General features: G+C 47.8%; 3 protein-coding genes across 8 annotated transcripts; 2 read left to right on the top strand and 1 right to left on the bottom strand.

The window, feature by feature from the left end:
* The first annotated feature begins 1461 nt into the window (after window positions 1-1461).
* LOC130405835 (phospholipase A and acyltransferase 4-like) lies at window positions 1462-4402 on the top strand. 3 transcript variants are annotated; one of them, XM_056611091.1, is made up of 5 exons: window positions 1462-1677; window positions 1866-1989; window positions 2629-2749; window positions 3447-3745; window positions 3976-4402. In XM_056611091.1, the coding sequence occupies exons 2-5, from the start codon at window positions 1972-1974 to the stop codon at window positions 4075-4077; spliced, it is 540 nt and encodes a 179-aa protein (XP_056467066.1). In that variant the 5' UTR covers window positions 1462-1677; window positions 1866-1971; the 3' UTR covers window positions 4078-4402. The 3 variants fall into 3 exon arrangements, with proteins under 3 accessions (XP_056467066.1, XP_056467067.1, XP_056467065.1); XM_056611092.1 differs by having other exon boundaries at window positions 1470-1677; window positions 1869-1989; XM_056611090.1 differs by having other exon boundaries at window positions 1470-1989.
* Window positions 4403-4755: 353 nt separating this feature from the next.
* Window positions 4756-15515, top strand: dedd (death effector domain containing). 4 transcript variants are annotated; one of them, XM_056611089.1, is made up of 5 exons: window positions 4756-5264; window positions 5854-6469; window positions 9580-9684; window positions 10335-10472; window positions 12060-15515. In XM_056611089.1, exons 2-5 carry the CDS (start codon window positions 5929-5931, stop codon window positions 12449-12451), a joined length of 1176 nt encoding a protein of 391 aa, XP_056467064.1. In that variant the 5' UTR covers window positions 4756-5264; window positions 5854-5928; the 3' UTR covers window positions 12452-15515. The 4 variants fall into 4 exon arrangements, with proteins under 4 accessions (XP_056467064.1, XP_056467063.1, XP_056467062.1 ...); XM_056611088.1 differs by having other exon boundaries at window positions 4756-5285; XM_056611087.1 differs by having other exon boundaries at window positions 4756-5515.
* On the bottom strand, window positions 15081-17829 carry ugt5e1 (UDP glucuronosyltransferase 5 family, polypeptide E1). Its single transcript, XM_056611085.1, has 2 exons — window positions 17547-17829; window positions 15081-16935 (listed from the first exon to the last, which is right to left on the bottom strand). The coding sequence occupies exon 2, from the start codon at window positions 16927-16929 to the stop codon at window positions 15319-15321; it is 1611 nt and encodes a 536-aa protein (XP_056467060.1). The 5' UTR covers window positions 16930-16935; window positions 17547-17829; the 3' UTR covers window positions 15081-15318.
* Between the last annotated feature and the right edge of the window lie 1382 nt (window positions 17830-19211).

Genomic DNA, 19211 nt, shown 5'->3' with positions numbered 1-19211 from the left:
CCTGGACTTCAGCCGTTGGGCCGGGGGTCCGTCCGTAGAGGAGGTGGCGCTCATCAACGGGGGCCTTGGTGATCACAGGGGGCATTGGTCATCACCGGGGGCCGTGGTGATCACCGGGGGCCGTGGTGATCACCGGGGGGGGGCCGTGGTGATCACAGGGGGCCTTGGTCATCACAGGGGGCCTTGGTCATCACCGGGGGCCGTGGTCATCACCGGGGGCCGTGGTGATCGCCGGGGGCCGTGGTGATCGCCGGGGGCCGTGGTCATCACCGGAGGCCGTGGTCATCACCGGGGGCCGTGGTCATCACCGGGGGCCGTGGTGATCACCGGGGGCCGTGGTGATCACCGGGGGCCGTGGTCATCACCGGGGGCCGTGGTCATCACCGGGGGCCGTGGTCATCACCGGGGGCCGTGGTGATCACCGGGGGCCGTGGTGATCACCGGGGGCCGTGGTGATCACCGGAGGCCGTGGTCATCACCGGGGGCCGTGGTCATCACCGGGGGCCGTGGTGATCACCGGGGGCCGTGGTGATCACCGGGGGCCGTGGTGATCACCGGGGGCCGTGGTCATCACCGGGGGCCGTGGTGATCACCGGGGGCCGTGGTCCTCTCTACTTGGCTGGCGACGTCCCGTCTCACATCAGCTGGGTCAAAGCCAGCGAGGAGGTGCAGGCAGTTTATGTTGGTGGGCTTCAAGCAGCCAGTGATTGAGCGGCAGGTGTTATTCAACGCTGGGTCTACTAAATAAACTAAAACTCTATGAAACAAGCACGATTGTTTCTACGATTTTAAATGGTCATAATATCCCTGTAATCAAGAAACAGCCCTAACTCATTAAATTAATAATGAGTGTGGTCGCAAAGAAAGCCACACTATTTTTTATCATGTTTATTTTTATTATTATAGTTCTTCCGCCTAATTTTCGGTAATTATCTACTACAGTTTTAGATGTCTCAAAGCCAAACCACAGATATATGTAATATTCTTTTTAAATATTTTTTTTACCTTATTATCTAATATGGAAAGTGAATGGGGCAAAAACGCTTAAATCATACACTCCAAACCTGAACACCATGGAGTAAATATGATTATCTAGACCGGTAAAGAAGAAAATGGTACGGATGTTACCACAGTGGGTGCTATACTCGCGGTCAAGCCTTAACGGCCCCGCCCCCCGCCCCGTGTGCTAACATTTTCTGAAACTTGGAATCTGGCAGAGCTATGGTGTATGGCCCCGCCCCCTGAACCTTGAAAATTTGGGAAAACCTTGAAAAAACACCCATACCCCCGAATCACCCAACATTTGTTACACATGCTCCTTAATCATGGCCGACCTGAAGTTATTTAAAATTGTTTGAATCTGTTAAAAATGGCCTAGGTATGGCAAATACGATTATGCAATTTGGCTCCATTATTCAATCAACCACAAGACCGCTAGCGAGTACCCAGGGACCTTAATTGGCGCGCAGATGATGGACACGCCCCTTAACTAATGGGGATCGTTTTGTGTGGATTACTGTGGACTTCTGTGGGCATTGTGGACATTGTCCATCTAACTGTTGCAGTCAATGGGGGAAAAAACACAAACTATAACCATTCCAACGGTGAACAACTCCGAGTTCTCAAAGTTGGTACCGATAGGCCTATAGAAACCGCTCGAATGCAGGTCTCAAAAGAGTAAGTAGCCTACCTCTTTGGCGCCAGGGGGGGCTATCTCACGCATCAAACAAACGCGATCACGGAGCCGCTTTGAAGCTGATTTGTGATTGATTAAATTGCTAGCATTAGGATGTTAGCATGCTCAGGGAATATTGCTCATAGAATGAGTAAGCTCATGCAACCACACGCATTTCTTCTTACCTCAGTAGAAAACTAGTTTGGTCGCGGAAACTCGTTTGGTAAGGGACCCGCCCTTTATAGAAGATTACCATAAGAGTTGGCAAAAACAAGCACTTGACAGAAGAGTCTACAATGGACCATCAGTCGCAGGTAAGAATCTAACTTTACAAGACACCTGTTTGATCATTACCTGCACCAACCATTGAGTGTGACAGATCTACTTGATGGGTTGGATTAGTCTATGTTAAATTAGATTAATTTACATGTGTCTCATTAAGTTGCATATGGGAAGTTAAATTGTAGTTAACAATCAATTTGAACAGAGGACAAAGTAAGGTAAATTTAGTAAAATGCCAATGGGTTCATAACCAAATGATAGGCCTAAAATTATAGGCGATTCAGATTGAGTAATTAGTATGAACTTCGTGGATGGCATGGCAAAATATAGATTGATGCAAAACATCTCGGTAAATCGCTTCAAATCTATTTTTATCTCATCTATCTCAGTTGTAACGATTGGCACTCTCTAAAATGAGACTGCAATTAAATTAAATTTCTTCTTATTGGTGTTCAAAAATCTTTAGGACTACCATTAAAATACAAGTAGCCTACAACTATTGAAGGAGAGTGAAACGCATTCTATGAGTGTCAAGCATGGGCTGCGGTATGCAGCTGAACCTGCTGGACAGTGGATAGGCGCGGTGCAGGGTGGAGCTTTGAGGGATATCGGTTGCTTTTTATTGTTTACATCCATTAGTTACACACATTTGTTTTTCTTTATGAACACAGATCGAAGAGATTGTGTCCACAGCCCATTTTGGAGATTTGATAGAATTTGTATATCCCATTGGATATTCACACTGGGGAGTTTATGTTGAAGACGGATTTGTCATTCATTTCGCTGTCGCAGGTGAGAATTGCTTACAGTAGGTAACACCATACTGATAAACTGTAATTAATTACGTACAATTTACTTATCTGGTGTTTTTGAACAATGACTTTCTCCCATTTAGATGTGCAGGCGTGAATAGAAAGACATAACATTGTTTGAGTTTGCTGCCATCTGCTGGTTGAAATCCATCGATGATCGTGTAGCGCCATTATTCATTGTTGCCACTGTAAATTGGTCAATTTGTATTCAGTTTTTAGTTGTATTTATATTCCTTACACTTTAGTTATTTGTAACATAGCTGAATAATTAAACCCAAACATAAAAGTGCAACTGTTTTATAGTCTTTTGGATCTCTACTCCTTCTTAAATGTGACATTATTTTAGTTTAAAACCGAAGCATCTTCACATATGCCGATACATCAATATAGCCCTCCAAGCTTTGCTATTTATTTTAACCTTGGCATTTATTTATTTATTGCATGTTTTTTATTCTTTCTATTGTTACCTGAGTTGTGTTCATTCATTAGACCAAAGCAAACGTTCTGTTGTTACCTGAGTTGTGTTCGTTCATTAGACCAAAGCCAACGTTCTATTGTTACCTGAGTTGTGTTCGTTCATTAGACCAAAGCAAACGTTCTATTGTTACCTGAGTTGTGTTCGTTCATTAGACCAAAGCAAACGTTCTATTGTTACCTGAGTTGTGTTCGTTCATTAGACCAAAGCCAACTGATGACCAAAGTCAGCGGCTATTTGCAAGCGGCCTTCCCCGTGTGCGGGGACCTGCTCCTGGGAGCAACGAAGATCCGCAGGGTACCGCTGGCCCAGGTGACGGTGCCGAAGGGAGCGCGCATCACCATCGGCAACAACGTCCACGCCGGCAAGCCGTCCTCCGTAAAGAAGATGAGAGAGCGCCTCGACGTGCTGCTGGACAAACAGTTTGGTTACGATCTGTTCACCTTCAACTGTGAACACTTCGCCACCTATGTGCGCTATGGACAGGCTGTGTGTAACCAGGTAGGCATACTAGCGATTATGTTATGGAATTCATTAAGTATAGACAAAATCTTAATTTTTCAAGATTTCAGAATTTCAATTTCTAAATGTGTTTATTTGTATATTTTGATCATTATAATAAAATATATAATAGACACCATCTACATGGTATGTAGACTACTTTTGTCTATATCTGTACAACATCTTGTGTTATTCTTTCTACTTTATTATTTATTTATGTTCCCGGACAGCTTCCTGGACGTGCCAAGGACAAAGAGTGTGAGGTAGCAACGGAACAATTTGATGACATCGTCATGTCCGCCGATATTTCGCGAGAACTATTCAAATTCTGACTGTCGAATAACGAAACAAACGGAATAACATCTGCATTTGAATTCGAAGAAAACAATCAACATTCCGAAGGACTAAAGACACAATGTTATAAAGATTAAAGCAGTATACTATTCTAATTTGGGTAAATGTGTAGCTTTCCAGAATAGGATGAAGTTATTCAGATGTACCTTTTTTATTTACTTTGCATTCATAAAGTAACAGGACAACTACAATTAATCGTTCACTTTCAACTTGGGCCTACTTGAAAATCAAAACGTGACATTTGTAATAAATTATTTTATGTAATGCCAATAAATACTTCCCAAAATATGTGTTTTTAGCTTTTTCTTGTAGTAGGACTCAGTCTACGGAGAGATTAATCCTATGTTACGAATTACCAAGACAATTTAGTGTAACGTTAGTGTCGGGACATAGCCAAACCATGTTTGTTTCGTTCTTTAAAGCAGTTAATGGCTGGGGTTTGGGTTCGATGTGCGGTGGTGATAGTCGAAATCCCAACCAAGTAGCCTACACCGGGGGGATATGACCCGGCGTGGCTCTGACTGCCGGTCTCCTGCGAGGCGTTTTCAGTCCCTGGCCAGAGAGCTGACTCTCGACAATCTGCATGTGACCACTGACCAAATGCCACGGCAAGTGAACAACCAGGATCTGTCTGTAACAGACGTTTCTTCATTTCAAAGTCGCATTGATTTTGAATTGATAGAAAATATATCTTTACGTTGCCCTCTGTCGGTTAAACGCCGAACATCTTCCGGATATGGACTGCACCATGACCCTGGAAGTTCTTTCATTTTAGCTGAATAACGAAAATGGGCATGTTACTCCCGACCCCCGTATCATGAACCACATCCCCGTTAAACAGGACCATTCTTCTAGGACGGGGACAGCTTTGCGACACGGGACCGCAACAGAGCTCCTCCGATGTCTGGTTCCCTGAGCCGTTTTGGAGAGTAGACGGAGACCCGAGGTAACGAGGACACGGAGCAGCTTCTCTTCCGAATGGTCTTAGCTCTCGGCTAGCGGAGGCTAACGGAGCCACAACAAACCATCACGCAGCCCACAGGAATCCGACGATAGTGTAGTCGCAGTATCCTCCAGGAAAGCCGGACAGGGGTGTTTGTAAAGGGACCCTCACCAAATCACATTTTCGGCGACTGTTACGTCCACCAAGCGACGAGCGTTACTGGTAACCCGTCTCTCATTAGTGGTAACTCGTCTCGTTACTGGTAACCCATCTCTCGGTGTGTCTCTGATGCTAGCTTTTAGCTAGTGATGGTAGCCGTGAGCGTTAGCTGTGTATACTGGCTAGCTTTGTGTACGCAGCATTGCTCATTATTCTCACTGTGTCATGTGAATGTCAGTGCTAATGCCAGGTGCTGTGGGATAACGCCGTAAGAGTCGAAGATCCGGGTTTCTAATGGAAAACCTAAACCAAATGTCAGATATGCGTCTAATTTGACCTGCTTTTGCTGCTACTGCTGTTAATGTGTGTTAATCGCTGTGTTTAATGAATTAATGGTTAACAGCTATACAAATGCAGGCTAGTCATGGATTCCCGTGTCGTATTTGTATCACGTTACTTACTGAAACACGTTTAGGAACATTTGTGTGTAACAAAACTATAGCATCAGCAGTTATGTTCACCAAGTGCAAAAAATGCCTGACTATTTTATCGCGAGTGTATGAATAAAAAATAGGTCTCTTATGGTACTACATGACAAGTGCAATTGATGTATTTATCTGTTCAGCCTCTTATGTATTTTTCTGGCACGCAGTGGCTCTTTTGCAGGAGTGGACCGGTCCGCTAGCGACAGGGGCTCCAGCGTCCCTCGCCTTCAGCTCCCCCTGCGATGACATCACAGCAGCCTCCCCTCCCCAACGCCAACGTCAGCGCCGCCCCCATCGCCCCGCACTGCTCCAACGCCCCCAACCTCCACCACGCCCTCCCCCTGGACTCCAGCCCCGCCCCCCAGCCCCTCCCCCAGCGGCCGCCGACGGACAGACGCACGGGCTCCGACAGACTCGCCCCCCCCGCCCCCTCCTGCTCGCACACTGGCTCCGCCTCTTCGCGGCGGCCGGTGGCTGGCACCTTGGAGCCGTGGCCGGAGGAGGCGGCGGACGGCTCCTACGGGCTGTACTCACTGCACCGCATGTTCGACATCGTGGGCGCGCAGCTCACGCACCGCGACGTGCGCGTGCTGAGCTTCCTGTTCGTGGACGTCATCGACGAGTACGAGCGCGGCGGCATCCGCAGCGGGCGGGACTTCCTGTTGGCCCTGGAGCGCCAGGGCCGCTGCGACGAGACCAACTTCCGGCACGTTCTGCAGCTGCTGCGGATCATCACACGGCACGACCTGCTGCCGTACGTCACGCTACGCAAGCGGCAGGCCGGTGAGTGACCCCTGAACCCTGCCTGGGACCCCGAACCCTGCCTGGGACCCCTGAACCCTGCCTGTGACCCCTGAACCCTGACTGTGACCCCTGAACCCTGACTGTGACCCCTGAACCCTGCCTGGGACCCCTGAACCCTGCCTGGGACCCCTGAACCCTGACTGTGACCCCTGAACCCTGACTGTGACCCCTGAACCCTGACTGGGACCCCAGAACCCTGACTGGGACCCCAGAACCCTGACTGGGACCCCAGAACCCTGACTGGGACCCCAGAACCCTGACTGGGACCCCTGAACCCTGACTGGCCCCTGACCACTGACTGGGACCCCTGACTGTGACCCCTGACAACTGACTGTGACCCAGTTAGTCTCAAGGTGCTCCAGTTAGTCTCAAGGTGCTCCAGTTAGTCTCAAGGTGCTCCAGTTACAGTCTCGAGGTGCTCCAGTTAGTCTCAAGGTGCTCCAGTTACAGTCTCGAGGTGCTCCAGTTAGTCTCGAGGTGCTCCAGTTAGTCTCAAGGTGCTCCAGTTAGTCTCAAGGTGCTCCAGTTAGTCTCAAGGGGCTCCAGTTAGTCTCAAGGTGCTCCAGTTAGTCTCAAGGTGCTCCAGTTCGTCTCAAGGTGCTCCAGTTAGTCTCAAGGTGCTCCAGTTAGTCTCAAGGTTCTCCAGTTAGTCTCAAGATGCTCCAGTTAGTCTCAAGGTGCTCCAGTTAGTCTCAAGGTGCTCCAGTTAGTCTCAAGGTGCTCCAGTTACAGTCTCAAGGTGCTCCAGTTACAGGCTCAAGGTGCTCCAGTTACAGTCTCAAGGTGCTCCAGTTACAGTCTCAAGGTGCTCCAGTTAGTCTCAAGGTGCTCCAGTTACAGGCTCAAGGTGCTCCAGTTACAGGCTCAAGGTGCTCCAGTTACAGGCTCAAGGTGCTCCAGTTACAGTCTCAAGGTGCTCCAGTTACAGTCTCAAGGTGCTCCAGTTAGTCTCAAGGTGCTCCAGTTAGTCTCAAGGTGCTCCAGTTAGTCTCAAGGTGCTCCAGTTAGTCTCAAGGTGCTCCAGTTAGTCTCAAGGTGCTCCAGTTACAGGCTCAAGGTGCTCCAGTTAGTCTCAAGGTGCTCCAGTTACAGGCTCAAGGTGCTCCAGTTAGTCTCAAGGGGCTCCAGTTACAGGCTCAAGGTGCTCCAGTTAGTCTCAAGGTGCTCCAGTTACAGTCTTGAGGTGCTCCAGTTAGTCTCAAGGTGCTCCAGTTAGTCTCAAGGTGCTCCAGTTAGTCTCAAGGTGCTCCAGTTAGTCTCAAGGTGCTCCAGTTACAGGCTCAAGGTGCTCCAGTTAGACTCAAGGTGCTCCAGTTACAGTCTCAAGGGGCTCCAGTTACAGTCTCAAGGGGCTCCAGTTACAGGCTCAAGGTGCTCCAGTTACAGTCTCAAGGGGCTCCAGTTACAGGCTCAAGGTGCTCCAGTTACAGTCTCAAGGGGCTCCAGTTACAGGCTCAAGGTGCTCCAGTTACAGGCTCAAGGTGCTCCAGTTACAGGCTCAAGGTGCTCCAGTTACAGTCTCGAGGGGCTCCAGTTACAGGCTCAAGGTGCTCCAGTTACAGTCTCGAGGGGCTTTGAGGCCATTCAATGACACCAGCCTCTCCCCTCTAAAGGGACAGAGACATCAGATTGTGGTAGATGCTGAATGGGCAAACAGTGGTGGTAAAAGCTGACGCAAACTAGAAATAATGGTCATTTATTATTGCAAAACGCTTTTAGCCAACAGTGAAAGGAACTGTTCTTCTGTTTACATGATCCATGGTTCCTGTTTTTCGACGCTTGGTCTCGTTTTGTATCAGGAGACATCCCACCCATCATTGGATTCACGTAAAGACCAGATCAATAGCTACTCTCACTATAGCTAGATGAGTAATGGAGTGATCGTCTGTAGCGCAGAACCGTAACTCTGACCTTCATAGGATAGAGAAGCAGCATCTAGGTATGCCTGTGAATGTCAAAATGGATTCCAACGATTGCAGATTATATAATAGGGTGTACACTATTGTGGGTCACCCTGATTGTAACATGACGTCAAAGTATTTTATCATGCAAACTGTCAGATATGTAAACGTCATTCAGTGTTATGTACAAGTCTTTATACTAACAACAACAACAACTATATTTAAACATGAATCCGTATTATTATAACCAAATAAAAATGACGCGCTGAAAACAGGTAGTTAAGCAGCTATGCTGCTCACGTTTATACTTGCGTGCATGGCAGGGTTCAAAACATTACTGCCACAGTTCTATTGAGTAATCTAACAAAGGTGCACAAGGCAGACAAAGGAGACCCCAACAGAAAATAGTTTTCAACTGCTCGGTACCGGCCCATATTAATTCCCAAGTTTTGAAAAGAAAAGGAAGTATTTGAAGCGAATAAGTGACCCGAAATGTCCAGGCTGTTTTCAGCAGGACTTTGCTGCCACAGACAACCTTCCAGTGTCACTTAGTTACGAGGGTGGGAAACATCAATCAGGCTTTTTAACATGTGACATGGTCAAAAAGCTGTGAGGATTCATCCGAGACTCCCTAAAGTCTGGCACGGCATGTAGGAATCCTTGACCGATCTCACATTGTCAGACAACTTGTCAACTTCAACTTGTAAACTGATGCCAATGCTTCCAACTGCATGGTTGATCGTGTCTCAAACTCCGTCCCCTATCTCCCTGATCCCAGGTGAACTTCAACGACGCTTGCATGGGAAAATGACAAAATATGTTATCAGATGTGCCTTTCGTTTAGACGGCGACAGCGTTTTAGGGGCTTAAAAACGCAAAAAAGTGAAACAACCCTCCAGAGTGAAAAACTTACCCTAGGTCAGGTAAACTGAATGGCTCAAGGCCAAACGTGTAATGTGCCTTGTCTCAAGGCCAAGATACGGGCACCTTTCACGCTGCAATGATCGGCTAACGTGACATGGCAACAAAGACAAAGACCAAAATGATATGTAGTCGGATGCTGGCATAACGCCTTCCTGCTCCTGGATGACATGCATCTGAATCCACGCCCTGGATGAGGGCGCCTGCTGGATGCCTGGAGGGTGGTTTGGACAGCCCTAACCAGCCTGCCTCCCCTTGTGTCCCCAGTGTGTCCGGACCCGGTGGATAAGTACCTGGAGGAGACCTCTGTGCGTTACGTCTCCCCTCGGGGCGCGGCCCAGGGACTGGGCCATCTGCCTCACAGAAGTACAGGTGGGTGTGCGTTACGTCTCCCCTCGGGGCGCGGCCCAGGGACTGGGCCATATGCCTCACAGAAGTACAGGTGGGTGTGCGGTTGGCATGTGCATACAATCATGTATTCCTTATGGAGACATGCAGGTGTGATTCCCAAGAGACGATGTTTTCACTCCTTTCCCCAATGCTGTGGCGGTCTAGCAGAGGCTAGCTTAGCATTGGTGGGGTGGACTACCATGGGGGAGTCACGGAGCGTTCCGCTTGCATCAATCTAGCCTTCATATTTATTCATCAGACCAACACATTGTTCCTCTGAACAAGGACCACCTTCAGCATGTCCTTCAAGGAGTCCTGTCTTTGGTTGAATTATAGGGAAGCTGATGTGAATCTTCTGTTTACCATTTGTTATTGTTGGGAGAAGGTCAACCTACTCTTCTCAAAGTCTTCCTCTCAAAGTTCAGTTTTGTGTAACATCAATATTAACGAGTTCCACATTGCCACTTCGCAATGTAGACCTCGTTAATATTGATGTTGAAGACAACAAAGGTAGCCTTCGTTAAATCAATATGGCAACCATTAATATTGTGGTTCTGGAGTAACATTACTCCATAGCGTATCTCCATCATAAAGCCCAGAAACCTCATTCTCATGTCCCGCCCCTTCCTCAGGAACTCAGCCCGTGATTTGCTGCTCCCCGTCGGGGCGACAGGTGGGCACGCCCCAGACCAAGCCAGCCCCGCCCACTTCTAGCCGCAAGAGGAAGAGGAGCCACTCTACGGCCGAGTGCCGAGAGAAGCAGACCTGTGGTGAGCAGAGCCTTCCCCTAGAAAGCACCAGACACTAAGGACTACTAGTCTGTTTACCTAACCCTAACACTAACCCTAACACTAAGGACTACTAGTCTGCTTACCAAACCCTAACACTAACCCTAACACCAAGGACTACTAGTCTGTTTACCTAACCCTAACACTAACCCTAACACCAAGGACTACTAGTCTGTTTACCTAACCCTAACACTAAGGACTGCTAGTCTGTTTACCTAACCCTAACACCAAGGACTACTAGTCTGTTTACCTAACCCTAACACTAACCCTAACACCAAGGACTACTAGTCTGTTTACCTAACCCTAACACTAAGGATTACTAGTCTGTTTACCAAACCCTAACACCAAGGACTACTAGTCTGTTTACCTAACCCTAACACTAAGGACTGCTAGTCTGTTTACCTAACCCTAACACCAAGGACTACTAGTCTGTTTACCTAACCCTAACACTAAGGACTACTAGTCTGTTTACCTAACCCTAACACCAAGGACTACTAGTCTGTTTACCTAACCCTAACACTAAGGACTACTAGTCTGTTTACCTAACCCTAACACTAAGGACTACTAGTCTGTTTACCTAACCCTAACACCAAGGACTACTAGTCTGTTTACCTAACCCTAACACCAAGGACTACTAGTCTGTTTACCTAACCCTAACACTAAGGACTACTAGTCTGTTTACCTAACCCTATCACTAACCCTAACACTAAGGACTACTAGTCTGTTTACCTAACACTAACCCTAACACTAAGGACTACTAGTCTGTTTACCTAACCCTAACACTAACCCTAACACTAAGGACTGCTAGTCTGTTTACCTAACCCTAACACTAACCCTAACACCAAGGACTACTAGTCTGTTTACCTAACCCTAACACTAAGGACTGCTAGTCTGTTTACCTAACCCTAACACCAAGGACTACTAGTCTGTTTACCTAACCCTAACACTAACCCTAACACCAAGGACTACTAGTCTGTTTACCTAACCCTAACACTAAGGATTACTAGTCTGTTTACCAAACCCTAACACCAAGGACTACTAGTCTGTTTACCTAACCCTAACACTAAGGACTGCTAGTCTGTTTACCTAACCCTAACACCAAGGACTACTAGTCTGTTTACCTAACCCTAACACTAAGGACTACTAGTCTGTTTACCTAACCCTATCACTAACCCTAACACTAAGGACTACTAGTCTGTTTACCTAACCCTAACACTAAGGACTACTAGTCTGTTTACCTAACCCTATCACTAACCCTAACACTAAGGACTACTAGTCTGTTTACCTAACACTAAGGACTACTAGTCTGTTTACCTAACCCTAACACTAAGGACTACTAGTCTGTTTACATATAAGTTAATAAAGCAAGTTAGACTAACATAACCTTTTGAAGGTTCTAAGGACCTATTGCACCGTTTGAGATCCTTACCACGGAGCTATCTACATGGGGAGTTTTAAAGGGCACCTCTTAAACGGTTCAAGTCGTTAGGCCGAGGGGAGCGGGGAACGTAGTCCAGAACCCTAACCCTAACCCTAGCCCTAGCCTAACCCGAGGCTGTCCTGTTGCAGATATCCGCCTGCGGGTACGCGCCGAGTACTGCCAGCACGAGTCTGCGCTGCAGGGCAACGTGTTCTCCAACAAGCAGGAGGCGCTGGAGCGGCAGTTCGAGCGCTTCAACCAGGCCAACACCATCCTGAAGTCCCGCGACCTCGGCTCCATCATCTGTGACATCAAGTTCTCGGAGCTCACCTATCTGGACGCCTTCTGGCGGGACTACATCAACGGCTCTCTGCTGGAGGCGCTAAAGGGCGTGTTCATCACGGACTCCCTCAAGCAGGCGGTGGGCCACGAGGCCATCAAGCTGCTGGTGAACGTGGACGAGGAGGACTACCAGGCCGGCCGCCGCAAGCTGCTGAGGAACCTGGTGGCCGGGGGGGGCGGGGCCGGGAAGGAGCCCTAGGCTGGAGGATGCTCGTCGCGGGACGCAGTAGTGTGGGTGAGCGGGGGGGGACCTCTGCGAGTGCCCGCCCCCTGACCCACCCGGGGGGGCTCCAGACCAGACGTTGGGCGGTGGAGCTCGATGACGGGGGCTAGGGAGGAGAGCGAGGGACTCCTTACGGACGGCGCTGTTGTGTTACGCCACACAGGACGACAATGCCACTCAGGCGAACAGCGCATCCAGGTTGACATCGTTCCGTTACCGCGGCAACCAGGACGGCCGATATAGAAACTTCGGTGTTGGAATACAAATGAAGGAAAAGAAAGCAAGTGTACGCTCCGTATTTATCACTGAGAACGACGGCCTACCGACGGCCTACCGACGGCCTACCGACGGCCTACCGACGGCCTACCGACGGCCCTTGCATACGGCGGCCGTCAGTGTCTACAAGTCACGTCTGGAGTAGTAGTACCTTCTTGTAAATACTACTGCCATCTTTTGTGGATCCTCTTCTTTGCGTTGTTGTATGAAGTGCAGTCAGGTTTGATTGGAGGTTTACTGTCTAGTCTGGAATGGAGTAGGCACTGCTTACCCGCTTATTCACATTGTTCTATTCCTGCCAAACGTGGAGCCGACTAGCACCACATTTTGTACTTTTCTTTCTCGTCTGTGTAGAACTCATTACCTTTTAGCTGATTTTATGGTTAGCTAATTTTTCGACGTCATCTGACCTAACTACTTGGTATCTCCTCCTCCCCATTCCCCCCCAAATAATGTGCTCACAAGTGGCCAAAATGTCAAATTTGGTGTGTGTGTGTGTGTGTGTGTGTGTGTGTGTGTGTGTGTGTGTGTGTGTGTGTGTGTGTGTGTGTGTGTGTGTGTGTGTGTGTGTGTGTGTGTGTGTGTGTGTGTGTCACTCAATGAGACATAACAGATACATCGAAGGAATTCTTGCATTGAGGATTGAAAAAAGCATGGAGCTTCACTATCAGTTTGTATTTCGTAGGCTTGCTTTGGACAACGGATTGATCACCTTAAATTGTAATATAACTCAAGCACGTAGCTACATTTTATTTTTAATCACAGAAATGCTGCCAACAAACTACTATCTTGATCCATCAGATGTAAGCTTTTCTCTCTTTCAATTGAACTATTTGTCCCCATTTAAATCTCGATTCGGAAATCCTGATATTTGGACGCTAACAGATGTTTTTTGTAATACCGAACAACGTACAATAGTAAACCCCGGGTCCACCTGCGGCTCATAGTCCCAGTCTGACCAGACAGATCTGTCCTTTATACCACATTTACAAATGTTTAAGCTCGCATCGATGCTAATGTACCAAAACAAAGATTTATTTTAATATTTTAGGAAGTGGATTTTCATTTAATGCAATGACAGTATTAGGGGGGTGTTCTGGTTTGGTATGTGTGCAGAATAAAACCATGTTGATCACCACCTGTTTGTCTCAGAGGTTTGACAACACTCAGCGTAACGATTGGAGCTCTGCTCTTCAATGACGGCGACACTCAACAGAGAAAGAAGGTTTTTGAGTTTGTTAACCAATGAGAATGGGCCAATACAGGCGTATGATTAATGCACAGATGGGGATTGGATGTGGTATAGCGATACTTGCCGATATCTACATTGATTTACTTGTAGATATAAAGGACCAAGCATTCAAATTAGACCATTCCTCCACAATCAGTCTTTTACAATGATCAAGTGGAATAAATTCATACCACATATTACTGTACACATATTTGCTGCATTAGCAAGCAAATTATATTCACAATCTGTGAATGATGAGTATGTTTCATGGGTGACGTATTTAGAATGTAATGGATGCTCTGAGTGTTGGTTTACCAGTTGAGGGAGATTCTGTATTGATCTGCATCTCTTCCTGTTCTTGATTTAATCTTACTGTTCTTTGTTCACTGGGCTTTCTTCACCTGGCGGCCATCAGTCACATCCCAGCTAGAGTTTAGAACAAGACTGAACTAAGATGGCTGCTGGGTGAATTTGGCCCTTGGCTGCAGGTTGTGACATGTCCTCAATAACCATAGCATGTATGTGCCATCCACCCCCACTGGTTTTGGCTCTTATCTCCTAATATCTCCTTGTTTTTGCACCCATCTAAATGGTCATAATTTCTCAAACAAAATTAATTTTATTTTTTTTGTATGATATGGCTCGCTCATCATTATCTAATAAGTGAATTATCAGAAGACGCCTTAAGATTACAAGGCCATTGTTACTGTGAATTGTTTAGGCCAAGGTTGATGCTTTTCCCAGTGGATTCTCCAAGGTTACGAACTAGTATCTATTATATAGGTGGCTTTATCTTCTGATTATGTCTTTTGTATAGTTTTACGCATCTTTCTTCTTTACACTTAACACTCGCATGCAAGACGTGCTGAGGTCCATAAGTCCTCCTGAGTGGCTGGCAATTTTGGCAGATCGAAAATGGATGAAGTGGATTTGGTCCTTGTTTTTAATTGGCCGCTGTTCCAATTGTTCTGTTCAGATGAAGGGTAGGGGGGGGGGGGGTACCACTCTAAAGTTACTGGCCAATTATGAACTGAAGGCATACAAAAAATAAATGTTTCCATTACTTTCAATTCCATGTAATATTAATTGAAAGCTCCCTCAACTGTAGAAAAACCCCTTGGTCTCCTTCAATAAGCCATGGAAGTGGTGCCCACTTCAACCTATGACATTCTCATTGTTTTCCTTTTATTTGTGTCTACCAAGAATCAGATATGTGCTAAAACGTGAATATTTACATGGTTATAGTTGACTGGTACATTTTGTCTGTACAAATCGATTTGTTAAAGATCAATAAAATAATGTATACTCAAACCTTGACGGCAGTAATTGATCAAGATTAACTCTGTTTTAATTTTCTTTTACCTGCCAGCAGTCTCAATAGAACTTTGCAACATGTAAAGAAGCCCGTCAGGAGAGCCCCCAGCACACACAGCAGGAACAACATGACGTCCAGGCTGTGGTACGAGTACCACGGCATCATATAGGACTCTGTGCGCAGGTGGGACGCGCCTTTATGCCTCATCACAAACTCTGACCAGAACACGGCCAGATCCAAGGGCTTGATGGGCTGGTCGTGGTGCAGGCCGGACATCTTCACCATATTCCTCTTGTAGTTCTGCTTCTCATCCAAAAGTTCTCGCAGAGCCTCGGCGAAGGAGTCGGCGTCCAATCGGGTGACGTCCAGCACCTTGGCCACGCCCCTGGCCTCCAGGCGCACCATGTTGTCGAACTGGTCGAAGATGAGCGGCAGGCCCAGCATGGGCACCCCGTGGTAGATGGCCTCGTACACGCCGTTGGTGCCCCCGTGCGTGACGAAGGCCCTGGTCCGGGGGTGTCCGAGCAGGTCGTTCTGCGGGAGCCAGTCCACGATCAGCGTGTTGTTGCCCAGCGTGGAGGGCCTCGGCCCCAGGTGCCTCCACACCACCTTCTGGGGAAGGCGGGCGAAGGCGGCGGCCACCACCTCGGACGTCTCCGGGAGAAGGCTGCCGAGTAGGCTGCCCAGAGACATGATGACCACGCCGTGGTCCCCGGAGCTCTGGACGAAGGCCTCCAGCTCCGCGCTCAAGGGGTTGGACGGCTTGCACTGGAACCCCCCGATGTAGACCACGTTGGGCATGGTCGGCCGGGGGAACTCAAACACGAAGTCCACCCTCATGAGCCACAGGTCGGCCCCCTGGATCAGGGAGTAGATGTTGGCGCTCGGATCCAGGAAGTCGTCGCACAAGCTGCGGTAGAGCGGCCTCACGGTGACGTGGTCGACGTACTGCGAGATGCCATAGTGCAAGGCGTTCTTCAGCTTGTCCACAAAGCTCATCCGGTCGGAGACCAGGGAGCCGAGAGTCGGCACGTAGGACAGAGGGGACGGCGCGATGGCGAAGTGACCTTCTCCGTTGGTGATCCAGCGCACGTTGAGCACCAGGGGGAGCCCCAGGTACCTCCCCACCACCACCCCTCCGGCGAAGCCCGGGTCGGTCAGCATCATGTCGAAGCGGGAGGCCTTCAGGCGGCCCACCAGCTCCTGGTCCTCCAGAACCCTGCGGGCCAGACGGGCGCTGGCCCGGTGGGCCCCGTCCAGCAGGGAGATGGCCTCCCGCTGGAGGGCGATGAAGGAGGCCAGGGAGCGCTGGTGGGTCCTCAGCTCCAGGTTCCTCTTCAGGAAGGAGGCCATGTACTGGGGGTCCTCGAGGCTGCAGGCCGTGCTGACGGGCACCGTGATGGAGGTGTAGTGGGGGGCGTCCTCTGAGATGTACCAGCTGGAGGAGGAGCGCACCACACTGATGGCGTGGCCCCTCTCGTGCAGCTCCTTCAACAGGATGTTCATGTTCAGCCAGTGACTGCCATCCAGTGGATACACCAGGATATTACCGCCCCGCGTTGGGGGGAGGCTCCACAGCGCGGTGGCCAGCAGGAGCGGCAGAACGCCGGCAGTAGCGCCCCTCGGTGTCATGTTATTCTGTGGACGAAAGAAGTAGTTTAGAAAGATTATCGGCTTAAATAAGTGAAATGCATTTCAATGCATTGAATGACGAATGCATTGAATGACGACGGGAAACGACTCACATGTTGAATAGTAGGTATATACTATAATTATTAAAATACCTAACCTTTATGTTGTGATGCTGGAATCACAAACCTTGTTATGACCATCAGTCATCACATCTTGCATTTTGGTAAACAATGAAAAACAACAAAACAATGCCGGTAGACGCAACCTGCAAACATTGCTGCAGCAGAAACATTGTGTACAGAAGGTTAGCAGAGCCTGTTGATTATAGATCTACTGCGAGCGTGCGGAGAAGAATAATGGTCTAAGCAGGTAAACCCACTGGTCGTCTCAGTTGAACATGCATCAATGCAAACGGTAACCTAATATGCCGTCTTTGAATGTTCCCTATTGGATCATATGATATTAACATGGATCGACGAATCAAAAAGTGCTAACGTTTTCGTAAATGTTTGACACAATCATTCCGTCTACATTGTACTAAGGTGTTTGTAGAACGACACTCGTTCATCTATATTGTTGAAGCGAGCAGTGAGAACATGCATATATTGAGGATTTACCTTAGGGTTGGCTCATAAGACGTGATACTAGTTCAACTCGAGTTGGAGGAGCCACTTCTGTGCTCCAGTGCGTCTGTAATGGCCGTGAGTGGGACCCCTACGTCTGCCTCGGCTGTGGTTAGTTGTGTTCTCTGGACCCTTTTCTTCGAAAGTTGATGGAAAACTCATGTGAACTTTGGCTTATATCTGACATAACGAAATAATCTGCAACACGTGTTCCAATATAATACCTGACCTTGGAAATGCCGTAAACAAAGTGGTCTACTTTATTTGGTATGGGCTATAGGCCTATAGGTTATTTCCATAATTGCTATACAGTAGTAGGCCTACTCTAGGCTACGTTATAGAGGCATTCCGGTTGCTTTACGATCTTAAATGGTGGAACGCTTGAATTCAAAAGAAACGAGGGGAAAATACGTGAATTAAAGCTCGAAAAAGTGATTTATTTGTAGGCGTATATAGTATGGTAGGCCTATAGCAAGGTTGAAAAATAAAACTTGGATTTTCTATTCACATAATAAACCACAGTATTGGCTAATAGGCTATTAACCTATTCAAACTAGACATAGCTCTGTAGTTCTCAAAGTCTTGGTTGGTTGTTTCGACACACGGGCTCTACCTTTGGACTTTTGACACATCTAATCACAATCCCAATATAAGGTACGCCATATCTTACATTCTACTATAGACCACAGGCGCAGGCGTGCATTGCCACACATTAGTACCTTGGCATGTGGAATGTAGTAAGGAAGAGGTTGTCTCTTATGGCGCATGCTGTCATATTATCATTTATTAATTTCCATCGGTCTGGTGAAAAGAAAAGAGTGATTTACACTAGGTGCATTCAACCCAAAAAGTGCATACAATTTATTAATTACCAAACTTCAAGTGCTGCATTCTGAGGGCCGAGGTGCAGTGTGAGCAGAGGATCCTTCAGTCCGTAGCGAAATGGGGGGGGGGGGGGGTGTATGCCATATCATCCCACTGCAGACACAAAAGGGCGTTCTCGTGTGGTGGGTGTAATAGAATTGTATGATCAAGTGTAAATGACGTAACCGATATACGTTGTTACGGAGCACGCATGCGCGGACGCGGACCGAAAGTAAAGACGTTGATTTAACTTGGACCGATGTGTGGACGTCTTTTATTATAAGTAACCGAATACTTTACAGTGGGGGTTCCCGTTTACGCAGACTGGAACGCCCCCTTCTTATTCTTCGTCGCCTTTCTAACTTAACTGTATTAAAATGTCAAAGTGTACTACTCCGAAACCATGTAAATAGTGTTGTAAATAAACTTCCAAAGCTTTTCAAATCGTATTTGGAAAATAACTTCACATGATGTGTCTTTTTACAATTTATTCGTTACCAGCATTCGTAGTGTTGATCAGCAGTGAAATAGTCTGCTATAAGACGTTGACGTCGCTTAAGGCCGATATATGCTCTGTTTTAGACGTAACGCGTAAGCACGTAAGATACATAACCCCCCCCTTGCGCGGTAAAATATCCCCCCTGAAGGCCGATATATGCTCTGTTTTAGACGTAACGCGTAAGCATGTAAGATACATAACCCCCCCTTGCGCGGTAAAATATCCCCCCTTACGCCTCGTGCCCACTGCACCGTCAGTCAACGGACGTGGGAAGGCGTGGCTGACGGATGGGGGAG

This window comes from Gadus chalcogrammus, chromosome 16, assembly GCF_026213295.1.
Source record: "Gadus chalcogrammus isolate NIFS_2021 chromosome 16, NIFS_Gcha_1.0, whole genome shotgun sequence".
NCBI classification, from domain to species: domain Eukaryota; kingdom Metazoa; phylum Chordata; class Actinopteri; order Gadiformes; family Gadidae; genus Gadus; species Gadus chalcogrammus.
The sequence above is the reverse complement of the archived record's forward strand: the minus strand, read 5'-3'. Positions and strand labels throughout refer to the sequence as shown.